The sequence below is a fragment of the Saimiri boliviensis genome, chromosome 14 (assembly GCF_048565385.1).
Source record: "Saimiri boliviensis isolate mSaiBol1 chromosome 14, mSaiBol1.pri, whole genome shotgun sequence".
NCBI lineage: Eukaryota > Metazoa > Chordata > Mammalia > Primates > Cebidae > Saimiri > Saimiri boliviensis.
Window position 1 is genome coordinate 621,876 of NC_133462.1, and position 25,018 is coordinate 646,893.

The following is a 25,018-nucleotide window of genomic DNA, read 5'->3' on the forward strand; positions in this document are numbered from 1 at the left end:
TGCTTTACTATTTCGTAGGCTCAAAATACTGAATGTAAAAAGCAGACCACCGCTATGGAAGACAAATCTCAGGGCCCTTTACTCAAAAATGATGGAGAATTTGAAAGTGACCATGTAGCATTAAGCCTAGCAAGGGTGCCTCTGGGCTGGGATGGCTGTGAGGTCCAGAAGCCGGTGCTCTTGGGCACTGGGCGGCAGGAGCAGAGAGTTCAAAGGCCAATTCATCTGGCTTCTGCCTTACAGCTTACAGGGCTACCATCGCACCTCTGGAAAGTTCAACTCTCAGAGTTTTCCCAAGCATGGCACTGGCTGCCCTGGGGCAGTATGGAGACCCTGGACTCTGTGTCCTGCGAACTGCTTATTATAGTCTACAGGAAAGCTGTAGTGGGAGCGGACAAGAGAGGCTGGTTCTTCTCCCTTGCTCCAGCCCCCTTTTCTCGGAGCTCTGATCAGGCCCTTCTCACTCCCAGCCTTTGCTCTCGCAGCGGAGCTGCCTGATGCACCCTCCTCACTGAGGACCTGCTGGGGAGGCCCTCCCTCGTCCACAGTGCCACGACCACTCTCACCACCCAAGGCTGCCTCTTGTGGCCCCGCAGTGTCCAATCCCTGTACTTTCATCACTAGGAGAGCCCCACTCATGGAACCGGGCTCTGGGTGGATGGAATCTCGATGTGGGGTCACAGGGGCAAAGGTGCAGGAGGACAAGGCCCTCTTGGAAAGGGGGAGCTGAGAAAGGAGAGAGGGAGGGAGCCCAGTTTCCACCCCAAATTCCCCAGCTCTCAGAGGCGGGGTACAGACCTAAGCCTCTCCCCACCCCTCTCCCCACCATCAGCCAGTGGTGGGGCCTGTGCCCAGTGAAGGGTTAAAGATCTCTAGGATTCTGGAGTGTTGCAGGAGGCGCTGCAGGTGGCTGGGAGGAGGTGGCGGGGTAGCGTCCCTCCCGGAGGGCAGCTGGTGAGGAGCAGCGGACACAAAGCCACAGGACAGATGGACACATGGGAAATGGAGGGATCTTTAATAACCGACTGAGTGAGAAATCTGAGGCAGATGAGGCGTGCAGCACGACATTTATATGTAAAAATAATTAAAAAACACAGGCGCGGGGCAGGAGAGGTTTGCCGGTTGGGAGGGGCCAGGCGGGGGTGGGAGCGATGCGGGCGGGAAGGAGGGCAGTTCGGTCCTCGGAGACGTCAGGCCCCCGCGCCCGTCCCGGGGCACCGAGCCTGCGCCTCTCACCTTCCTGCTGGCACATCTGTGTGAGGTCCTCCACCAGGCTGGCGGCCTCCCTGCAGCTTCGGGGGCCCTGTGACTGCACCCAGGTCCGCATCTTGCTGGGCAGCGCGCCCAGGAACTGCTCCAGCACCAGCAGCTCAAGCATCTGCTCCTTCGAGCGCGCCTCGGGCCTCAGCCACTGGCGGCACAGCGACCAGAGCTGGCCCAGCGCGAGGTGCGGCCCGCCCGCCACATGGTACTGGAACTGTCGGAACCGCAGACGCTGGGCTTCGGTGTCCCTGGGGCTTGCTGGCCCAGGGTCCCCGTCCTGCTCACTCGGGGTTGGGGTCTGGGGACGTCTAGGGGAGGCAGGGGCTTTGGGCCGTGGAAGCATTTCTCTGGCCAGAGTGCCCTCTGAAGGGTGTGTGTGGACTGGATCCCAAGAGTCTCAGTGGCTCCAGACAGAGCCGGTGTGGCAGGCGGGCGGAGTCAGCAATCAGGGGCCTGCAGAGAGGGGCAGGGACAGAGGGGCCACATCAGATGGTGGCCCTCCCTGCTCAGGATGCCCCTCAGCTCACTTCCTAGGCCTGGCCTCCAGCACCCCAAGGAACTAACCTGCCTTTTCCCCACCTCCCAATCTCATCTTCCATATGCCTCTCAAAGGCTACTCTGCGCTGTATTCAAGCCACTGGCTGCCCGAGGACCTTTGCACCTGCCGTCCAGCCCCAGCCCCTCCCCCTCCCAGCTCCTCCCCTCGCAGACGTCCCGGCCATCATCTTCCTGCCGCCGTCTTCGAAACCCCCATGCCTTTCTGAACACATCTTTTTCCCTTAAGAGTCTCTCTCCCACATTTAGTCATTCGACACTCATCGACTGACGAGCTGCGGGAGCAAGAGTGCCTGCCCCCGTGGAGTAGCCAGCGCTGCGCATCAGAAGCTCCAACGGGGATGCAGACATTCTCTACCCGTGCAGCCACCTACATGTGGCTGGGAGCACCTGAAATAAGGAACTGAATTTTAAATTTAAATTCAATTTAAATGGAAGCAGCAGGTGGGCTACGTAAAAATGAACCGTGATGGTGGCAACGGCGGCAGCAGCCTCTGCCCATGGTGTTATCTTTGCTGCCTTCATGCTTTTCCTACCAACTCCAAGCTGGGAGAGGAGGGCAGGAAGAGGGCAACGAAAAAATAACCTTCTGTGGCCGGGTGCAGTGGCTCACACCTATAATCCCAGTACTTTGAAAGGCTAAGTGAGGCAGGTGGATCACCTGAGGTCAGGAGTTCGGGTCCAGCCTGGCTGACATGGTGAAACTGTCTCTACTAAAAATACAAAAATTAGCTGGGCGTGGTGGCATGCACCTGTAATACCAGCTACTGGAGAGGCTGAGACAGAAGAATCGCTTGAACCCTGGAGGCAGAGGTTGCAGCAAGCAGAGATTGTGCCACTGCACGCCACCCTGAGCGACAAAGTGAGTCTCTGTCTCTTAAATAAAACACCTTTTATACATTTCCAAGCCCACTATGAATATGTAACTGAAGAAAAAAGTTATGAAAATAAAAACAGGTTTTGGTTGTCTTTAACAACTGTACTCTGAGCTGATCTGATCTGCTGGTGAGAATATCAATTGGCATGACCTTTCTGGAAAGCACTATGGACACTTATATATGAAGAACACTTGGTAGATTGCATGCAAGATGCAAGATTCCAGCACGAAGATTCACTACAAAAGTGCCCAGCTGCTGAATGTGGTGGGATCAACTACCTCCCCCAGCATGTGATGGGAGTATTCAATGTGCACAATACACAACACCATGACATGACCATGGAGAGTATATACATGATGTACAGATGACATGAGGCACAGAGAACACGGGATGCAGGATGATGCATGAGTGTCACAGAAAAGGAGTGCTGGGCAGAGGCCCACAGCGGGCCAGCGAAGTGCTTTGTGTTCTTCATACTTCTCTGAATCTCCTCCAAATGGTGTCAGGATCCCATGTGACCTTCATCAACATGGAAAAACAAAACAAAACAAGAAATCTTTAGGAAGGATCTTTAGCTATACGAGAAATGCTTATGACAAGTGAAAAGGAGAGATTCCATGGGATTTTCCCTCTTCATCCTCTGCTGCATTCTTCGTACACTCTACAGTTCTTGTGCATGGGGTTTACAATCCAGGAGAAAGGAGAGGTGCAGAGTGGCAGAAAAGGCAACTCACCAGGCCTGTGCCCCACCAGCAATCTTCAAGTCTCGGACCCGGCCACCTGTACCCTGATTGGGAGACATACAGCTTGGTCTCCCCTGCCAAGACCACAGGCAAATAACACTCTCTCACATTGTATTCACGCTTTTATATATGTACTTTTGAATAAGAAAAAGGGGCCTATTTTGAAGCTCCACAGGTCCAAGAAGTCCCTTTGCCCTGGGACTTCAGTCCTTATACTCTCTCAGGTGCTCATGGCAGCTCGCCCTGGAGATCTTCCAGGGTCCTGGGCTGAGGTCTGTGGGGCTGATGTGGAAAACTCGGGCGTGCCTGAGCTGACGAGAGTCCTGGACTGATGGCGGGGGCCGTTTCTGGAAGATGAAGCGGGCCTGGGATGATGTGGAGGGTCCTGAAGTCTACATAGCTGGTAAGAAGGATCTGGACCCTTCCATGGGCAATGCTGTGGAGGCCCTGGGGTCCTAGAGGTCTACTTTGGTAAGGGTCTGGGATTAATGTCGGGGATGTGTGTGAGAGTGTCACTTGGAGGGCTGAGAGCCTGGTGGAAGTGCCGGGTTCACCTGGCATGAGCAGTGAGATCTGCAGCCCAGGCCCCAAATTCTATTGGGGGGATGGGCGGAAGGGCTTTGCCGTTGATGCCGGATGCTTATTGACCTGGTAGACGTGTTCACTGCGCCAGTCAGTGAATGGCTCTAGCTCTGAGAAGGGGGCTTACAACGCCACACAGGGGAGCGCCATAATCAATGGGCTGGGGAAGTATGCAAGGGCAGCGCTCCGGGAATACGCGGGAGGGACAGGGACCGGGGCGCAGGTTGGGGGTCGGGATGCGGGTGATTGGGTGGGGGATGGGTCGGGGGCAATGGGTCCAGGGCGGCTGTTCGGGTAGGAGCTGGGTTCGAAGGGGGCTGGTTGGAGGGGAGATGGGTTCGGGGGCAGCTGGTCAGGAGGGAGACGGGATGGGGGTGGCTGGCGGGGAGAGAGATGCGTCCTGGGATGCCGACCAGGTGGTGAAGGGAGAACGTGAACGCGGCCGAGCGGCGTCTAGGCGGGCAATGGGGGTGCGCAGAGGGGCTTCTGCCTCAAACCGACAGGCGGATGCCAACGGGGGTCGAGGTCCCTGCGGAAGGGGCGGCCCCAGCACCCCGAACCCCCGCCCCGCGTGGGCTCCAGCCTTCCCCTTCCCCTCCCACAGCGACCTCGCGACTCCCGACCCGCCCCCCGCCCGGGCCCGCCTCCCCCGACTCGCGCCCCAGGACCGCGATCTCGGGCCAGGTCCCGCCGACGCGGCGCCGCGCCCCTCCGGGAGATGGGCGCTTCGGCGGGTGGAGGAACGGATGGGCCGCGGCGGACTCACCGCGCGCGGGCTCCGCTCCGGCCTGGGCCGCTCAGTGATGGCGACCCCTGGGCTGGCGAGCGCGCCGAGCACCGCGGGCGGACCCCGTCCCGGCACCCCGCGCGCCGCGGGCGGCCGCCATTGGTCCGCTGGGGCGCGCCGCGCGTCAGCGGCACGTCACGCGTCGCGGGACTCCCGGGCAGGGGCGGGGCTGTGACGCAACCGGCGGCCGCGGCCAATCGGAGGCCGCCTGGGATGAGCGCCCGCGCCTTCGCCGCGCCCTCCGGTCACCTCGGGCTCCGGCTCGGGTCGCCTTGGCAACGGTTCGCGCGGCTTCGAGAGCGCGGCTGAGGGGCGCGGAGAAGGGGCCGGCTGCGGGGGTGCGCGAGGACGACGGGCCGCTGGGCGAAGCGCAGGCGTTCCACGCACGCGATGGCCGTTTCTCCATTAATGACGGAATTTCGCTGTTGTTGCCCAGGCTGGAGGGCAGTGGCGCGATTTCGGCTCACCGCAACCTCCGCCTCCCGGGTTCAAGCGGTGCTCAGCTTCCCGAAGAGCCGGAATGGCAGGCGCCCGCCACCACACCCGGCTAATTTTTGTATTTTTAGTAGAGACGGGGTTACATCATGTTGGCCAGCGTGGTCTCGAACTCCTGACCTCGTCGTGATCCGCCCGCCTCGACGTCCCAGAGTGCCGGGATTACAGTCCTGGGACACTGTGCCCAGCCCACGCAACCGTTTTTTACTGTGTCCAAGAGTGGTATGTCGAAACAGTGTTTTTAATATAAATATGTTTAGTACAAGTATGTCCCAGAATAGAATCGCCAGACTTAGCGAATAAAAATACAGGACGTCCAACTGGCCTTGAATTAAGGATAACTGAATTTATTTTTAGTATTACTGTGTGTGTGTGTGTTTTTTGTTTGTTTGTGTTTTTAAGACGGAGTCTCGCTCTTGTTACCCAGGCTGGAGTGCAATGGCGCGATCTCGGCTCACCGCAACCTCCGCCTCCTGGGTTCAGGCAATTCTCCTGCCTCAGCCTCCTGAGTAGCTGGGATTACAGGCACGCGCCACCATGCCCAGCTAATTTTTTGTATTTTTAGTAGAGACGGGGTTTCACCATGTTGACCAGGATGGTCTTAATCTCTTGACCTCGTGATCCACCCGCCTCGGCCTCCCAAAGTGCTGGGATTACAGGCCTGAGCCACCGCGCCCGGCTGTTTTTTTTTTTTGTTTTTTTTTGTTTGTTTGTTTGTTTGTTTGTTTGTTTTGAGACGGAGTTTCGCTCTTGTTACCCAGGCTGGAGTGCAATGGCGCAATCTCGGCTCACTGCAACCTCCGCCTCCTGGGTTCAGGCAATTCTCCTGCCTCAGCCTCCTGAGTAGCTGGGATTACAGGCACGCGCCACCATGCCCAGCTAATTTTTTGTATTTTTAGTAGAGATGGGGTTTCACCTTGTTGACCAGGATGGTCTTGATCTCTTGACCTCGTGATCCACCCGCCTCGGCCTCCCAAAGTGCTGGGATTACAGGCTTGAGCCACCGCGCCCGGCTACTGTGTTTTATATCTAGGGCATTTTAAAAAACTTCTTGATATAAATACAGGAGTGTAAGTAATTTCCACTGTAATTATGTCCCATAGTATCATAGTAGCATTGCCCGATTTAGTAAGCAAAAAATAAAGCTGAGTTATATGTAAACTCAAGAAAAACAAGGATGCCGGGCGCGGTGGCCCATGCCTGTAATCCCAGCACTTGGGAGGCTGAGGCGGGTGGATCATCTGAGGTTGGGTGTTTGAGACCAGCCTGGCCAACATGGTGAAACCCCGTCTCTACTGAAAACACAAAAAGTAGCCAGGCATGGTGGTGCGCCCCTGTAATCCCAAGGCAGGAGAATTGTTTGAACCTGGGAAGCAAAGGTTGCACTGAGCCGAGATCATACCACTGTCCTCTGGGTGACAAAGTGAGACCCTGTCTGAAAAACAAAACCATGTGCCAGAAAAAGGTTGCTGTATTTGGCAAATAACATAGGATGATATCTAGTTACATTTGAATGTCAGATCAATGATGAATAATGTTTTAGTGTAAACATGTCCCAGGCCTGGTGGTGGCTCATGCCTGTAATCCTAGCACTTTGAGAGGCCGAGGCAGGACCAGAAGATCTCTCGAGCCCAGGAGTTGGAGACAGCCTGGGCAACGTGGCAAGCCTCCATCTCTACAAAAAATACAAAAATGACCCTCAGGTGGTGGTGCACATGTGTGATGCCAGTTAGGAGGCTGAGGTGGGAGGATCACTTGAGACCAAGAAATTGAGGCTGCAGTAAGCCGTGTAACACTACTGCAGCCTGGGTGACAAAGTGAGACCCTGTCTGAAAAACAAAACAAAAATACATTTCAACAGTGTATTTGAGGCACCCTTGTACTAAATATTAAATACTAAAATTATATCTTATGATTATATTGCAATATGTATTTAGAACATACTTATACTGAATTCTTTTTTTTTTTTTTTTTTGAGACAGAGTTTCGCTCTTGTTGCCCAGGCTGGAGTGCAGTGGCACATTCCCGGCTCACCACAACCTCCGCCTCCTGGGTTCAAGCAAGTCTCCTGTCTTAGCCTCCCAAGTAGCTCGGATTACAGGCATGTGCCACCACGTCCGGCTAATTTTTTGCATTTTTAGTAGAGACGGGGTTTCACCATGTTGGCCAAGACGGTCTCGATCTCTTGACCTTGTGATCCACCCTCCTTGGCCTCCCAAAGTGCTGGGATTACAGGCGTGAGCCACTGTGTCCAGCCCACTTACACTGAATTCTGTCCTCATATGCAAAATACATTCAACTTATATTGAATTCTAATGCCAAATTATTTTCTAAATATGAATGGTATATTATAAGTACATTCTAATAGTGTATTTGAGACATAGACTAAAAAAAATTTATTTTGTATTTCAAAATCAGATGGGGTGAGATCATGATGCAAGGAGGGTCCTCAACTCTGGGTCTGAGCTCAGGGTAGCTGAAGCTGCCCATTGCTGAAGAGGAAGCAGGAGTATGTGAGCTAAGGAAGGAGAGAAGGACCCACCTCCAGGGACCCACGCCTGAGCACCATGCATCTGCTGAATAGCTGTTTATTGAGGGTCCATGTGTACCAGGCACTGTTCTGGACAGGGATGGGAGCACATCAGTAGAGGGACTGATATGGTTTTAGCCCCTTTGAAGCCCATGTTCAGGGGGCACTTACCAGTAAACAAAGCAGATGCTTCCTGGAAATATAAATATCTAGAAGAAAATAAAAAGGGACCTGGAGATTAAAAGTCTCAGGAGTGATAGCCAGGTGTGGTGGCTCACACCTATAATTCCAGCACTTTGGGAGGCTGAGGCGGGTGGATCACTTGAGGTCAGGAGTTCAAGACCAGCCTGGCCAACATGGTGAAATCCTGTCTCTATAAAAATAAAAAAATTAGCCAGGTGTGGTGGTGCATGCTTGTGATCCCAGCTACTCTGGAGGTTGAGGTGGGAGAATCACTTGAACCCAGGAGGTGGACGTTGCAGTCAGCCCAGATCGTGCCACTGCATTCCAGCCTGGGCAACAGACCAAGACTCCATCTCAAAAAAAAAAAAAAAAAAAAAAGTCCCAGGAGTGTCAGTGAGGGGCTGCCTCAGCTGGATCATCAGAGCCGTACCTCTGCATCTTCTGCTGTCAGCTGGTCCCTAGATTGTTGTGTGTGAAGGACACTATGGAGAAACCACTATGGGAAAAACAAAATGAGGGTGCTAAGGGCTGTTATTCTCCTTGAAAATTAGGCCCTTGTAATGACATGGTTCATATTCTTGGTAGCAGAAATTGGCCTGGTCCTTTGGGGCAGCAAAGGCTCATATGTGCATTTATAACTGCTACCCAGTTGGAAAATCTCCCTTGAGAGAACACTTAGTCTGTCTGTAGCGTCAGGATCAAAGACACCATCATAGGCCACCTGAACTCTAGATCCATTGGGAGGCAGCCTGGTGTCCAGGGTGTCCAGCAGAGGTTTCAATTTTTTTTTTTTTTTTTTTTTTTTTGAGACACAGTCTTACTTTTGTTACCCAGGCTGGAGTCCAATGGCGCGATTTCGGCTTACTGCAACCTGCGCCTCTTGGGTTCCAGTGATTCTCCTGCCTCGGCCTCCAGTGTAGCTGGGATTATGGGAGCCCACCAGCACGCTCAGCTAATTTTTTGTATTTTTTAGTAAAGACAGGGTTTCACCATGTTGGCCAGGCTGGTCTCAAACTCCTGATGTCAAGTGATCCACCCTCCTCGGCCTCCCAAAGTGCTGGGATTACAGGTGTGAGCCACTGCACCCAGCCTGAAATTTTTTTAAGTAGCAAAAACCTTTGTCCCAAACCTCACTTAAAAAAAAGTTAATCAGGTAAAAGCCGAACTGTTGTGGTTACCAGGGGCTAGAAGAAGGGGGAGGGGGAATTCTTTTGGGGGATGAAAATATTCTGGAATTAGATTCTGGTGATGATTGCATAACCCTGAAAATATACCAAAAACTACTGAACTGTAAAAGGGTAGACTAGGCATAGTGACTCATGCCTATAATCCCAGCACTTTGGGAGGCTGAGGAGGGGAGAATCACTTGAGGTCAGCAGTTCAAGACCAGCCTGGCCAACATGGTGAAACCCAGTCTTTACTAAAAATACAAAAATTAGCCTTGAGTGGTGGTGGGCATCTATTGTCCCACTTAAGAGGCTGAGAAGGGAGAATCGCTTGAACCTGGAGGCGGAATTTGCAGTGAGTGGAGATCATGCCATTGCACTGTAGCCTGGGTAACAGAGTGAGGCTCCATCTTAAAAAAGAAGGGTGAATTTTGTGCTGTGTGAATTATATCTCAATAAAAATGTTTCGGCCAGGTGCAGTGGCTCCTGCCTGTCATTCCAGCACTTTGTGGGTCCAAGGTGGGAAGATGCTTAAGCCCAGGAGTTTGAGACCACCAGCCTGGACAACATGGTGAAACCCTGTCTCTACAAAAAAATAGAAAAATCAGCCAGGCATGGTGGCTGTGCCTATAGTCTCAGCTCCTCAGGATGCTGAGTCAGGAGGATGACCTGAGCCCAGGAGTTCAAGGCTGCAGTGAGCTCTGATGCACCACTGCATTCCAGCCTGAGTGACAGTGTGAGACCTCATGTCTAAAAAAATTAAAATAAAGAAAAATGCAGAACTGTTTAAGTTGATGCTATGGAAGAAGACGTAGAGTCCCAGTTTAAAGCACCCCTCTTTGAATCTTTTTACAGAAGACAGTATGTGGCCCCCTCATACTCAAAAATCAACTCCAGTTGGAACTGGGCCCTATCTCTACAAAAAATTTAAAAATTGGCCGGGCGCGGTGGCTCAAGCCTGTAATCCCAGCACTTTGGGAGGCCGAGGCGGGTGGATCACGAGGTTGAGAGATCGAGACCATCCTGGTCAACATGGTGAAACCTCGTCTCTACTAAAAATACAAAAAATTAGCTGGGCATGGTGGCGCGTGCCTGTAATCCCAGCTACTCAGGAGGCTGAGGCAGGAGAATTGCCTGAGCCCAGGAGGCGGAGGTTGCGGTGAGCCGAGATCGCGCCATTGCACTCCAGGCTGGGTAACAAGAGCGAAACTCCGTCTCAAAAAAAAAAAAAAAAAATTTAAAAATTAGCCCAGCATGGTGGCATATGCCTGTAGTCCCACTTGGGAGGCTGAGGTGGGAGGATTGCTTGAGCCCAGGAGTTTGCCAGTCTAGGTGACAAAGTGAGACCTCATCTCTGAAAAGAAGAAAAAAAAAAAGCTCACCAAACCTACCCCAAGTTTAGAAAGATACTACTCTCCTATATACGTGCGGCTAACGAATGTGACGAAAAATGCCATCTGACTAGTGATCAGGGACAAAAATCAAGAATGTGGTGAGGTTTTTTGTTTTTGTTTTTGTTTTTGTTTTGAGACAGAGTTTTGCTCTTGTTGCCCAGGTTGGAATGCAATGGTGCCATCCCAGCTCACTGCAACCTCTGCTTCCTGGCTTCAAGCGATTCTCCTGCTTCAGACTCCAAAGCAGCTGAAACTAGAGGTGCCTGCCACTATGCCCATCTAATTTTTGGTATTTTAGTAGAGATGGGGTTTTAGCAGGTTGCCCAGGTTGGTCTTAATTCTTGAGCTCAGGCAATCCACCCACCTTGGCCTCCCAAAGTGGTACATTACAGGCATGAGCTACTGTGCCTGGGCTCAGAAAAACATTTCTGCAAAGATTTTCAAAGATTTTTTTTTTTTTTTTTTTTTTTTTTGTGAGACGGAGTTTCGCTCTTGTTACCCAGGCTGGAGTGCAATGGCGCGATCTCGGCTCACCGCAACCTCCGCCTCCTGGGTTCAGGCAATTCTCCTGCCTCAGCCTCCTGAGTAGTTGGGATTACAGGCACACGCCACCATGCCCAGCTAATTTTTTGTATTTTTAGTAGAGATGAGGTTTCACCATGTTGACCAGGATGGTCTTGATCTCTTGACCTGGTGATCCGCCCGCCTCGGCCTCCCAAAGTGCTGGGATTACAGGCTTGAGCCACCGCGCCCGGCGATTTTCAAAGATTTTCATTTCCCGCCCCCCTCACCCCCTTTTTTTGTGTGTGTGATGAGGTCTCTGGTACAATCATGAATCATGACTCACTGCAGCCTCAACCTCCCAGGCTCAAGTGATCCTCCCACCTCAGCATCCCAAGTAGCCTCCAAGTAGGTGGTACATGTAAAACACTGCTGGGTCTGGGTCTGAGGATTGGGAGGTGAAGACGTGCAGTGGGGACTGTGGTGAACCAGATAGGAGAACCCTTGCTAAGGGACAGCTGCAAGAATTAACTTAGTGGTAAGTGAATTATATTTGTCTGGCCTGTTTGTCTGAGTGGGTTCCACCTAGTGGTACAGGGTCTTCCAAACAGGGGGAGAAGCCAGAAATCTGGATTTAATTAAATTAATTTATTTATTTTGAGACAGAGTTTCCCTCTGTCACCCAGGGTGTACTGCAATCTCTACCTTCCAGGTTCAAGTGATTCTCCTGCCTCAGCCTCCTGAGTAGCTGGGACTACAGGTGTGTGCCACCACGGGCCTGGCTAATTTTTCTATTTTTAGTAGAGATGAGGTTTCACCATGTTGGCCAGGCTGGTCTTGATCTCCTGACCTCAGATGATCCGCCTACCTCGGCCTCCCAATGTGCTGGGATTACAGGCATGAGCCACTGCGCCCAGCTGTTTTGCTTTTTGCGTACCCTTTCCTTCACCTTGCTTTTGCTTTTACTCATTTCACCCTTTATTTAACCTCGATTTCCCTGTGCTATTTTCCTGCATGTTAGGGAGTGACTTTGCAGCCCAGCCTTCACCCGCTGCCTGGACCTGGCGTACCTGACCACAGAGACGTACCCGTTCAGCCTGAGCCAGCCCTCTGGGGGCTGAACATGCTTTACCCCTGCCTGGGACCCTCTGGTAGCCCCTGGGCAGGAGGTGTTAACCCGGGGCCACTGAAGCTCTGGGGATGTCCTCATCTCAAAATGCTTCCAGCTGAAGCAGCAGGGCTTAGGAGATTCTTTGCCTCTTGTATGCCCCTGGGGCCTCTCCAAAACCAGTGACCTGGGGACCCTGAGTGCAGCTGCTCCTGGGCTTGCAGGGTCCCTGAGGACCCAGTCAGGACTCATCAACCTCCCACCCCAAAGTCTACAGGTGAGGTCTGGGCGCTGGGCAGAGGCAAGGAAACACAGGAGGGGGAAGTACTTTTAATAGCCCATGACTGAGTGGCCACTGTTCTCCCAGGCCTGGATGCTTCAGGCTCCAGATGTGTCCCCAGGCCCCAGGTCCTGAATTGAGGGATGAGCTCACGGATGAAAGCCCCATCACTGTCTGAAGCAGGCCACACATGGGCTGCTGTTGCTGACTGTCAGTACACCACAGACATGTTGCTGTGCTCTCTGCTTCCCACCCTTGTGGGATCTCTCTCTGGGGCTGCTGTTTCTGGCTGAATAGGCTGGCGGTTGCCAGGGAAGAGCCCCCGCTTTGATCGTCCAGGGGACATGGTGACTGGGGGCAGCTTCTCCATCTTCCACTTGTACAACGTTACCCTGTTTGATTTTACTGCTCTGCCACCTGGCTTGGAGTATTCAAGGTAAGCGGCTGCCAGGGTGTTTAGTAGGGACCACCTTTACAAGTGTTTCTCTAAAGCTTCAGGCAGTGGCTGATTCTCAGAATCCCACCTGGATGGCCAGGATTTATCCTGTCTGTCTGGATCCTGGTCGGCCTGGCTCATCGGCCCCACCTTAGCACCTCGCTCCATTTTTCCTTCTTGTTTGCTGTCTCTGTGTGGAATGTGGGCTGCTTGTCTCCTTGTCTGTGCTGCAGGGACTGCAGAGTGAGACAGGGATTCTCCCCTCTCTTGTCCACTACCAATGCTTTGTGCTTAGAGCAGTGCCAGGGACAAGTAAGTGTGTTTGTTGAATCAACAAGTGTTTGTACAATTAACAACTTTCTTTGTTTCTCTCTTTCTCTCTCTCCCTTTCTCTCCCTCTCTCTTTTTTTCTTTTTCTTTCTCTCTTTCTCTCTCTCTCTCTTTCTCTCTTTCTCCCTTTCTCCCTTTATTCCTTTCTTCCTTTCTTTCGTCTGTCTTGCTCTGTTGCCCAGTCTGGCGTGCAGTGCATTGCAGTAGCACGATCTCGACTCACTGCAACCCCCACTCCTGAGTTCAAGGAATTCTCCTGCCTTGCCCTCCCAAGTGGCTGGGACTGCAGGTACCCGCCATCATGCCCGACTAATTTTTGTGTTTTTATTAGAGACAGGGTTTCACCATATTAGTCAGGCTGGTCTCAAACTCCTGACCTCAGGTGATCTGCCCACATTGGCCTCCCTAAGTGTTGGGATTAAAGGCGTGAGCCACTGTTCCTGGCCCACATTTCTTCATAAGTTGATCAGCCCTGGGAATTTTTCTTTACCTGTGTGTCCCATCACCCATTTCTGTCCTGGGTTCCCAAACTGTCTTTGCAGACAGTTCTTCACATAGTCCTTCTAGTAATTTTTTTAAGTGAATATGTTTACCATTTTATATTATTTTATTTTTAGAGACAGGGTCTGGCTCTATTGCTCAGGTTGGAGTGCAGTGGCACAGTCATAGCTCACAGCAGCCTTGACCTCCTAGCTCCAGTGACCCTCCCATCTCAGCCTCCTGAGTAGTTGGCAGCACAGATGCATGCCACCAGACTCGGCTAATTTTTAAATTTTTAAATTTATGTTTCATTTCTTTGTAGAGATAGAGTCTCACATTATGACCTAGGCTGGTTTCTAACTCCTGGATTCAAACAATCCTCCTGCCTTAGCCTCCCAAAGTGCTGGGACTACAAGCCTGAGCCACCATGGCTGGCCTGTTTACCTTTATTTAAACATTGTGTTTTCCAAAACAAAGTGTTTTCCAAAGCAATCATATCATTTTGCATTCTCTCCAGAAATGCGTAAGTTTCCAGTCACTGCACTTGCCATCACTTGTTATTGTCAGTTTATCTTTTCTAATAGATTAATAATAATTGTACATATTGGGCAGGCATGGTGGCTCATGCCTGTAATCTCAGCACTTTCTGAGGCTGAGGTGGGTGGATCACGAGGTCAGGAGTTCAAGACCATCCTGGCCAAGATGGTGAAACCGCCTCTCTACTAAAAATACAAAAATTAGCTGGGTACCTCCTCTCTACTAAAAATACAAAAATTAGCCGGGCATGGTGGCTGTCGCCAGCTAATTAGGAAGCTAAGGCAGAGAATTGCTTGAACCTGGGAGGCAGAGGTGGCAGTGAGCTGAGATCGCACCACTGCACTCCAGCCTGGGTGACAGAGTGAGACTCTGTCTCAAAACAAAACAAAAAATTCTATATATTTATGGGGCACAATAGGATGTTTCAGTGCATGTATACATTATGGAATGATTAAGTTGGGCTAATCAACATATCCATCTCCTTACATCCTTATCATTTTTTGCAGTGTGAACATTTAAGGTATAATCTTTTTGCAATTTTGAAATATACATTAATTATTAATAACTATAGTCTCCACACTGTGCAATAGATCTGGAAACCTGTGCCTTCCGTCTAACTGAAACTTGGAGCACCTTCTCGCCTCTTTTTGGCTGTTCTGCCATGCTGCTATGCACATGTCATGATCAGTGCAAGGTCAGAGATGACCAGTTCTGCACGTTTGTGTCTTCCCACATGTCAGGTGTTTACTGATGTTATTTCAATCACAAAAGCCTAGAGCTACATGGAGTTCCCAGGGAGGCACTTATACTTTGTGCTTCTCATTCACTTAGTGATCCACCCGCCTCAGCCTCCCAAACAAAGTGTTGGGATTACAGGCGTGAGCCACCGCACCCAGCCTATTTTAATTTTTTTAGAGATGGGGTCTCACTTTGTTGCTCAGGTTAGAGTGCAGTGGCATGATCACAGCTCACTGCAACCTTGACTTCCTGGACTCAAGCAGTCCTCTTGCCTGAAATATAATTCATATGCCACACAACTCACTCATGGCTTTTGGTATGTTGAGAGTTGTCGAGCCATCCTCACAGTCAATTTGAGAACATTTTCATTACTCCGCAAGGAAACCCCAACCCCTTTAGCCAGCAGTTCCCAACAGCCCCACCTGCTGACAACCATTGATCTATGTTCTGTCTGTACAGATTTACTTTTCCTGGGCATTTCCTATAAATGGAGTCATACATTATGTGGTCTTTTGTGACTCACTTCTTCACTAAATATGTTTTCAAGGTTCATCCATGTTGCACCCTGTGTCAAAGCCTCATTCCTTTCTCTTGATTACTTTTCCATCATAGGCTGGGTGTAGTGGCACTGTGGGAAGCCAAGGTGGGAGGATTGCTTGAGGTCAGGAGTTCAAGACCAGCCTGGACAACATAGGGAGACTCCATCACTACAGAAAAAAAAAAAAAAAAAAAAAAAACTAGGTGTAGTGGCATGCACCTGTGGTCCAGCTACTCAGAAGGCTGAGGCAGGATACTCACTTGAGTCTTGGAGGTCCAGGCTGCAGTGAGGTATAATCGCACCATTGTACTTCAGCACTGGGCAACAGTGCAAGTCTCTGTCTCTTAAAAAAAAAAAGGAAGAAAAGCCGGGCGCAGTGGCTCAAGCCTGTAATCCCAGCACTTTGGGAGGCCGAGGCGGGTGGATCACGAGGTCGAGAGATCAAGACCATCCTGGTCAACATGGTGAAACCCCGTCTCTACTAAAAATACAGAAAATTAGCTGGGCATGGTGGCACGTGCCTGTAATCCCAGCTACTCAGGAGGCTGAGGCAGGAGAATTGCCTGAACCCGGGAGGCGGAGGTTGTAGTGAGCCGAGATCGCGCCATTGCACTCCAGCCTGGGTAACAAGAGCGAAACTCCGTCTCAAAAAAAAAAAAAAAAGTAAGAAAAAAGAAAAATTCGATTGTATGAATAGACTGTATTGTGTCTATCCATTTATTAGTTGATGGATATTTGAGCTGTTTCCATTTTGGGGCTATTGTGAATAGGGCTGCTATGAGCATTTATGTATCAATTTTCTTGTGTATGTTCAGTATGTTTTCAATGATCTTGGTTGTATGGGTAGAATTTCTGGGTCAAATGGTCACTCTATGTTTAACTATTTGAGGAGCTGCCAGAGAGTTTCCTGAAGCAGCTGCACCATTTTACATTCCCCTCAGCATTGTATGACGATTCCAGTTTAAATATATTCATCCTGTACTGAGAAACCTGTAAATTTGGGTTTACAGAATTCCTCTATCCTTGAACACCTTAAATTTGCAAAGGTTGTTGGCCTGCTGGGGGAGAGGCCTTCCTTTCTACCTTTCAAGCAGGGGCCCTGTGAATCACAGAACAGATTGGAGGGGCCTTCCTGGGTGGCTTTGTGAATGTAGGGGCCACAGAGAAAGCTCACCCCTTACTCCTTCAGGGTGGGTTGTCATGTAGCAGGGAGTTTATTCTGAAGTGTGACACTACAGGTATGGGCTTGATCGCACAATTAGTCCAGTTCTATCCTGATAAAAAGGAGAGTTGATTCCTATAGAATTTCTGCAAATAACCACATTGCTATTCTAGGTGCTTTTAACCCCAAAGTATCAAGCTAGGCTGATTTTTCCAAGAATTCACTTGGATTACCTCCAACATAAAATGCTTTGAACTGGAAGTTTCTGTATGTAGACTTTCTTTTCTTTCCTTTTAATTAAAGCACATTTAAAGAATTAGAAACTCAATTTTTCTTTTTATTTATTTATTTTTCTATGTTTGAGATGAAGTCTTGCTCTGTTGCCCAGGCTGGAGTGCCGTGGTGTGATCTCGGCTCACTGCAACCTCTGCCTCCTGGGTTCAAGCAGTTCTCCTGCCTCAGCCTCCCGAGTAGCTGGAACCACAGGTGCCCGCTGCCATACCCAGCTAATTTTTATATTTTTAGTAGAGACAGGGTTTCACTGTGTTGCCCAGTCGGGTCTTAAACTCCTGACCTCAGGTGATTCACCCACCTTGGCCTTCCAGAATGCTGGGATTACAGGTGTGAGCCACCGTGCCTGGGTTAACAACAACAACAACAACAAGACTGACAAGCTTTCCCTGTCTTGCCCAGGCTAGCCTGCAACTCCTGGGCTTAAGTGATCCTCCCTACTTGGCCTCCCAGTGTTGGGATTATAGGTGTGAGCCGCTGCACACAGCTGCAACTGCATTTCTTGACTGCAGCTTAAGAAGCTCTTGTTTTCCTGTATCTGTAGGGTTGCCAGATAAAACAGGACCCCTACTTAAATTTGGTTTTCAGATAAACAATGAATAATTTTTTTTTTTTTTGAGATGGAGTTTCACTCTTGTTACCCAGGCTGGAGTGCAGTGGCGCGATCTCAGCTCACCGTAACCTCCACCTCCTGGGTTCAGGCAATTCTCCTGCCTCAGCCTCCTGAGTAGCTGGGATTACAGGCACGCACCAACATGCCCAGCTAATTTTTTGTATTTTTAGTAGAGACGAGGTTTCAGCATGTTGACCAGGATGGTCTCGATCTCTTGACCTCGTGATCCACCTGCCTTGGCCTCCCAAAGTGCTGGGATTACAGGCTTGAGCCACTGCGCCCAGCCCTGAATAATTTTTTAGTAGAATTTTGTCCCAAATATTGCATGGGAAATATTTATGCGAAAATATTATGTGAATTTATCTGAAATTTGAATTTAATTGGGTATCCTGTGTTTTATTTTCAAAATCTGGCAGCTCCACCTGTTGAGTCAGCCTTATCGGTCTGTGTAAACCCATCAGAGCAGAGCATCTTTTCGTTCAGACCCTGTAACCTTTGTATAGCCTGTTTCCTTACTACCCTCTGGTGGTAGGAGAATGTTTTGCACCCATACAAGGAGCCTTAAAGACTGATCCATCAGATCCCAGAGACCAAGCAGTTTCATCCTGTTACCTCAGCCACAGGTCAGAAGCAAACACAGACACAAAACCCCATTGACCCAGATTTCACAGAACTCTCGTATCTTCCGGGGTACAAGAGTTAGTCTCTTCATTGGCAAATTGACAAATAGGAAAAAAGTGACAAAGATCACAGCACGGCCAGACAACACAAGCAGGTTCCGAGTCATTGCCACGGCAGGGAAGAATAATCCATCTGTGCTGTACAAACCATAACTGGAATCAGAACCCCAGGCCTGGCACGGTGGCTCCAGCCTGTAACCCCAGAGTTTTGGGAGGCTGAGGCAGGAGGATCACTGGAGCACAGGAATTCAAGACCAGGCTGGGAAACACAGTGAGATCCCCATCTCTGTAAAATAGTAATAATAATAATATCTTTTAAAACTGGGGGTGAGAAAGAAAAAAAACTGGGGTGGTGGTGAACATCTATAGTCCCAACTACTTGGAAGGCTGAGGCAGGAAGATCTCTGAGCCCAGGAGGTAGATGATGCAGTGAGTCATGATCCCGCCACTGTACTGTAGCCTGGGTGACAGTGAGACCCTGTCTCAAAAAAACAAAAAATAAAAAAACTGGCAAGGAAGGAGAAACGTAAGTTTGAAGTGGGCAAAAACGAGAGGAATGAACATAAAGTGCAGTTGTTCCTTGGGGCCAGGTATGGTGGCTCACAACTGTAATCCCAGCACTTTGGGAGGTAGGCGGATCACCTGAGGTCAGGTGTTCGAAACCAGCCTGTCCAACATAGTGAAACCCTGTCTCTGCTAAAAATACAAAAAATAGCCTGTGGTGGTGTGCACCTGTCCTGGAATCCCAGCTACTCCTGAGGCTGAGGCAGGAGAATCGCTTTAACCCAAGAGGTGGAGGTTGCAGTGAGCCAAGATCATGCCACTGCACTCCAGCCTGGGTGACAGAGACTCCATTTCAAAAAAAAAAAAAAATTTTTTTTTCCTTGGATTTCATTCCAGGAACCAAAAAAGAGGTGTGTCTGGGCTTAAGCAGCCCTTAAGGGGTACAAAAGCAGGTGAGCCCACCAGGGCACTTCGGTGGGCCCTCCATAACCCTCAGGCCATCATTTCCAAATACTCCCATGCCAGGGAACAAAAACATATCCTGTGCTCCAGGCACAGGATGCCAGGAGCGTGGTGAATCTGGCTTGGGCGACTGTGTTTTAGAAATGTTATCTGGATGGTGCCATGGTGGGACTCAGTTGTCGAAAAGGCACACAGAGAATCACCATCACGTGAGAGATTGTTAGAAATGCAAATGCTGGCCGGGTGCGGCGGCTCACACCTGTAATCCCAGCACTTTGGGAGGGTGAGGCGGATGGATCACGAGGTCAAGAGATCGAGGCCATCCTGGTCAACATGGTGAAACCCCGTCTCTACTAAAAATACAAAAAGTAGCTGGGCATGGTGGCGCATGCCTGTAATCCCAGCTACTCAGGAGGCTGAGGCAGGAGAATTGCCTGAACCCAGGAGGTGGAGGTTGTGGTGAGCCGAGGTGGCGCCATTGCACTCCAGCCTGGGTAACAAGACTGAAACTCCGTCTCAAAAAAAAAAAAAAAAAAAAAGAAAGAAAGAAAGAAAGATGATCATGTCCCAGCTCTGACCTAACTAGGATGGCGGGTGGCCGGCTATCACCAGGACTCAAGGTGTTTGTGGGACTCTTCTTTTCTTCTTCTTCTTTTTTTTTTTTTTTTTGAGACAGAGTTTCACTCTGTTGCCCATGATCAAGTACAGTGGCATAATCTGGCAATCTCTGCCTCCCAGGTTCAAGCTATTTTTCTGCCTCAGCCTCTGGAGCAGCTGGGATTACAGGCACGCACTACCACGCCCAGCTACTTTTTGCATTTTTAGTAGAGATGGGGTTTCACCATGTTGGCAAGGCTAGTTTCAAACTCCTGACCTCAAGTGATCCACCTGCCTCGGCCTCTCAAAGTACTGACATTACAGGTGTGAGCTACCATACCCCGCCTCTTTATTTTTCTTTTTTTTCTTCCCCCCCTTTCTTCCCTCCCTCCCTCCTTCCCTTCTTCCCTCCTTCCTTCCTTCCTTCTCTTTCTCTCTTTGGAGATGGAGTCTCACTTTTTTGGCCCAAGATGGAGTGCAGTGGTGGGGTCTCAGCTTACTGCAACTTCCGCCTCCTGGGTTGAAGTTATTCTCCTGCCTGAACCTCCTGAGTAGCTGGGATTAAGGTGTGTGCCACCACACCTAGCTAATTTTGTATTTTTAGTAGAGACAGGGTTTCACCATGTTGGCCAGGCTGATCATGAACCCCTAACCTCAAGTAATCTGCCCACCTCAGTCTTCCAAAGTGGCAGGATTCTATGCATGAGCCACCATGCGTAGCCTCTCTTTTTCTTTCTTCCTTTCCTCCTTTCTTTCTTGCTTCCTTTCTCTGACTGCACATGCTCACCTGTCCTTCCTTCCCTTCCTTCCTTCCCTACCTCCCTCCCTCTGTTCTATTTCTTTCTTTCCCTCCCTCCCACCCTTCCTTCTCTCTTTTCGCTTTCCTTCCTTAATTTCTCTCTCTCTCTCCTTCTTTCTTTTGTCTCTCTTTCTTCTCCCCCTCCCCTCCCTCCCCCCCTCCTCTCCCCCCCCCTCCCCTTTTTCCTTCCTTGCAGGGGTCTTACTCTATTGCCCAGGCTGGTCTCAACCTCCTGGGCTCTAGCAGTCCTCTTGCCTTGGCCTCCCAAAGCACTGAGATTACATGCATGAGCCACCATGTCCAGCCTTGTGTGAAATTATTTATTTACTTATTTGTGAAATGGAGTCCCATCTGTTACCCTCTCTGTTGCCCTGGCCTCTTCCCACTCAGTTCGGTCCCTCCTCCACACTGGTCAGTCTCAGCAACAAGACCCAATTCCCGTCCTTCCTTCGGACCGTGCCCAGCGACCTCACAACTGTCCACACAGTGGCACAGCTGGTGCTTCACTTCCGATGGTCTTGGGTGGGCGTCTTGGCACAGGAGGATGACTTTGGGCTTCAGGTCAGCTCTCTGGTGGTCCAGGAGCTAGGCCAGGCTGGGGTCTGCATGGAGTTCCAGGTCCACATCCCCACCCATGAGTCCCCAAAGATGAAAAACATCATCCACCAGATGGAGAGCTGTACCGTCACCATCATCCTGGTGTTAGTCAACAGCGCACTTCCAACTCATCCTGCAGGGTCTGGCAGGCGGAGACATTCTGAGCCAGGTCTGGGTCAGCCAGGACACTCTGCACATGGCACTAGCCCTGACCACGCTGGGTGCCTCCCAGGTCCTGCAGGGCTCGTTCAGCCTCCTGTTTCACTATAGCCAGCTCTCCGACTTCCCTGAGTTCCTCTCTCACCTGCACCCTGCCAGGACCCCGGAAGCCATGTTCATACAGAGGTTCTGGGACGTCACCTTCAAGTGCACATGGCCCCACGGAAGTTCGGGGCCAACAGGGAACAGCACAACCACCACAGGAGTCCACTTCTGCTCAGGAAATGAGTGTCAGAGGGCTGAGCACTACCCTTTCCAGAAGGAGAGTAAAGTAAACATTGTCTACACAGTGGTCTGCACCCCACCTGAAGGCCCTGGCAGCCTGTGAGCATGGGGATGAGGGGTGTGCAGATCCCCAGGACTTCCAGTCGTGGCAGGTGAGAGGCAAACATTTTGAGTGTGGCTAAACATGGTGGCTCATGCCTATAGTCCCAGTACTTTGGGAGACCAAGGTGGGAGGATCAATTGAGCACAGGAATTCAAGATCAGCCAGGGCAACACAGTAAGACCCCAAATCCACAATTTTTTTTTTTTTTTAAATGGAGTCTTGCTCTGTCACCCAGGCTGGAGTGCAACGGTGCAATCTCAGCTAATTGCAAGATCCACCACCTGGCTTCAAGTGATTCTCCTTCCTCAGCCTCTTGAGTAGCTGGGATTACAGGAATGTGCCACCATGCCTCGTTAATTTTTGTATTTTTAGTAGAGATGTGGTTTCACCATGTTGGCCAGGCTGGTTTTGAACTCCTGACTGAGGTGGTAGCCATGATCCACCCACCTCGGCCTCCCAAAGTGTTGGGATTACAGGTGTGAGCCACTGTACCCCGCCAAGAAAAATTTTTTAAATTAGCCCATCCTGATGGTGCATTCCTGTAGTCTCATCTACTTGGGAGGCTCAGGTGTGAGGATTGCTTGAGTCTAGGAGGTCGAGGCTACAGCAAGCCATGATGGTGCCAATGCACTCCAGCCTGGGCAACAGGGCAAGACCTTGTATCAAAAACAAAAAGTGTGGAGTGGATGATTCAGGGAAGGGCAGACAGCAGGAAACTCACTTGGTCTAAGCTATGGGGGAAGGATAGAAGTAGCACTACTCAGTGAGGATATCTTGTGTTCACAGCCCTGAGACACATCTTAGAGGAATCTCTCTCTCTCTCTCTCTTTTTTTTTTTTTGAGAAGGAGTCCCCCTCTGTCACTCAGCCTCGAGTGCAGTGGTGCAATCTTGGTTCACTGCAACCTCCACCTCCTGGTTCAAGTAATCATCTGCCTCAGCCTCCCGAGTAACTGGGATTACAGCTGCCCACCACCATGCTCGCATAATTTTTGTATTTTTTTTTTTTTTTTTCTGAGACGGAGTTTCGCTCTTGTTACCCAGGCTGGAGTGCAATGGCGCGATCTCTGCTCATCACAACCTCCGCCTCCTGGGTTCAGGCAATTCTTCTGCCTCAGCCTCCTGAGTAGCTCGGATTACAGGCACACGCCACCATGCCCAGCTAATTTTTTGTATTTTTAGTAGAGACGGGGTTTCACCATGTTGACCAGGATGGTCTTGATCTCTTGACCTCGTGATCCACCGGCCTCGGCCTCCCAAAGTGCTGGGATTACAGGCGTGAGCCACCGCGCCCGGCGACAGCAGCCAGTTTCTCACAATCTTGCGAACGCCGAACGAAGGATTCCCCAAGAGCGCTGAGAACTCGCCAAGCTCTTCCCGCGAAACCGGGGACCGCGAGTCAGAGCTGTCCTTTCACCCCGCCCAAGTGGCGCGGGGTGGGGCGGGGCGGGGCGGCCCAGGAGGCTGCCCTGGCGGAGCCGCTCCCTGGTGCCGGAAGTGCCGCCCGGAACTACAGCTCCCAGCAGCCCCCGCGGTGCGCCCCGGTCGACGCCGGGGAAGCCGCCGCCATTGTCCGCGGCTGAGGTGAGGCCTTCGCTCTGGCTGTGGGGCCGCCGTAGCTGCCGGGCTCGGGGGTTGGGAGAGCCGGCGGGGAGAGGCGGCGCCAGGGCGGGTCCCGCGCCTGCACTGTCCGCACCGGCTTTGCGCCCTGGGTGCCCTCGGGCCTCCCACCCGCCTCTGCCTCTGGCCTCCCGCTTCCCGCCTGCGGGCGCGCTTCCTCGTCCGGCCGTACGGGCCTGGGTGAACCCTGCACGTCGGCTCCGCGCGCCTTTGTCCCCGAGGCCGCGCCCGGACCTCCCAGGCGCGCTGCCGGGCCGGACCTCGGCGCGGGACGGAAGCCGAGCGCCCCAGGCGAGGCGACCCCGAGCCTGCTGCGCCGCCGTCACGGGGGAGCCGCGGCTGCGAGTCAGGTGAGGCCGGGACGAGCTTCTGCAGCGTCGCGGCCGCGTCGGTCTCGCGAGGACATTTGGGTCGGGAGCTCTGGAAGCAGGTGGTACGGATGCTTCTGAGGCCGTGGAGGGGACGAATAACCCCGTTCCTTCCCCAGCCCGGCCGCCCCCCGCCGCCGGTTCACACAGAGCACTGCGACGGACGTCAGACCCGGCTTGGAAACGGCTCTGGATTCGCTTCAACGTGCGGTGACGGCGGCGGCCACCGTCGAGTTGCAAATCACCGTGCGAAATGCGGTTTGCATTCTGCGTTTTCGCGCTGATTCCGGTGCTCCTGAGGCTCACTGGGCGTTCTAGTGCTTTATACACGAACCCAGCGATCCACTAAAGAGGTTGCTGACTTGTACAGGGATCGGGAACCTGGGGGTTTAGGGGTCTGGGCGCGAGTCCCATCTCTCAGTCCTCCACACACGCCCTTAGGCTTAGGAAATCTCGGACGTGTATTTTGTTTCGGAAGTGGAATTAAATTGACGTAGAATAATGTTCACCACTTTAACCACTTAAAAGTGTGAAGTTCATTAATGTTCACCACTTTAACCACTTAAAAGTGTGAAATTCATTGCTTTTACTGTGTATTAATAAAGTTGTGCAATCGTCACCACTATCTAATGCTAGAACATTTCATCACCCCTCAAAGAAACTTGTTCCCATTAAGCAGTCACTCCGCATTTTATTTTCCCCCCAGCTCCCGGCAACCACTAATGTATGAGGATTGCAAGTAGATTTTACAATAATTGTTGTCAAATTAACCCGAAAGTTCCATCTGTGTTGTGACTGGCTGTCTCTTGGGAATGGCTAACAAATTTATACCTTCTCATCGCAATCATGCTTTTTTTTTCTAGTTTATGAAAATTACCCTTCATATTTCTCCAGGAATTGTGTGGTTTTTTTTTTGATATGTAAATTTTCTTAAATTCTCCTTGCAAGTTTTTTGTTGCTTCTATGGATCGATTCCCTTCTTTGTTCACACTGGGTCTTCTGTGAGAATGGACCATTTTTGTCTTTTTTTCACTTTTGTCATTAGGTGGGGAATTGCACTGTTCCTGGCAGGTGTCTGGTCAGTCAGTCCTCAGGATGGCAGCCATCAACCCGTGGGCCTCCTGGGGTGAGTCCAAATCATATTACTTCTGGGCGTCCCCTAACATTAGCTACTGCAGTCATGGGTCAGAGCTGGGGAGGGGCTCAGGACTTTTGAGGATGGAAGTGGGGTCTGTCTGTCTTGGTACAAAATTAGA

General features: G+C 51.0%; 2 protein-coding genes and 1 pseudogene across 13 annotated transcripts in view; 1 reads left to right on the forward strand and 2 right to left on the reverse strand.

The window, feature by feature from the left end:
* ZSCAN1 (zinc finger and SCAN domain containing 1) overlaps positions 1-4,933 on the reverse strand; it is a 40,555-nt gene extending 35,622 nt beyond the window's left edge. The window contains exons 1-3 of one of the 10 annotated variants that reach the window (XM_039467158.2): positions 4,788-4,933; positions 3,174-3,215; positions 1,237-1,716 (exon numbers count right to left, since the gene is read on the reverse strand). In XM_039467158.2, the coding sequence (XP_039323092.1) occupies positions 1,237-1,606 (370 nt within the window). In that variant the 5' untranslated portion in view covers positions 1,607-1,716; positions 3,174-3,215; positions 4,788-4,933. The other 9 variants (XM_074385798.1, XM_074385799.1, XM_074385800.1 and 6 more) reach the window with 9 other exon arrangements.
* Positions 4,934-23,173: 18,240 nt separating this feature from the next.
* On the reverse strand, positions 23,174-24,068 carry LOC120362713 (uncharacterized; annotated as a pseudogene).
* ZNF606 (zinc finger protein 606) overlaps positions 23,287-25,018 on the forward strand; it is a 30,776-nt gene continuing 29,044 nt past the window's right edge. The window contains exons 1-3 of one of the 3 annotated variants that reach the window (XM_039466972.2): positions 23,679-23,744; positions 23,882-24,115; positions 24,808-24,888. In XM_039466972.2, coding sequence (XP_039322906.2) covers positions 24,858-24,888 — 31 coding nt within the window. In that variant the 5' untranslated portion in view covers positions 23,679-23,744; positions 23,882-24,115; positions 24,808-24,857. Of the gene's footprint in view, positions 23,359-23,663; positions 23,745-23,881; positions 24,116-24,807; positions 24,889-25,018 lie in introns of those variants that run through there. The other 2 variants (XM_039466973.2, XM_039466970.2) reach the window with 2 other exon arrangements.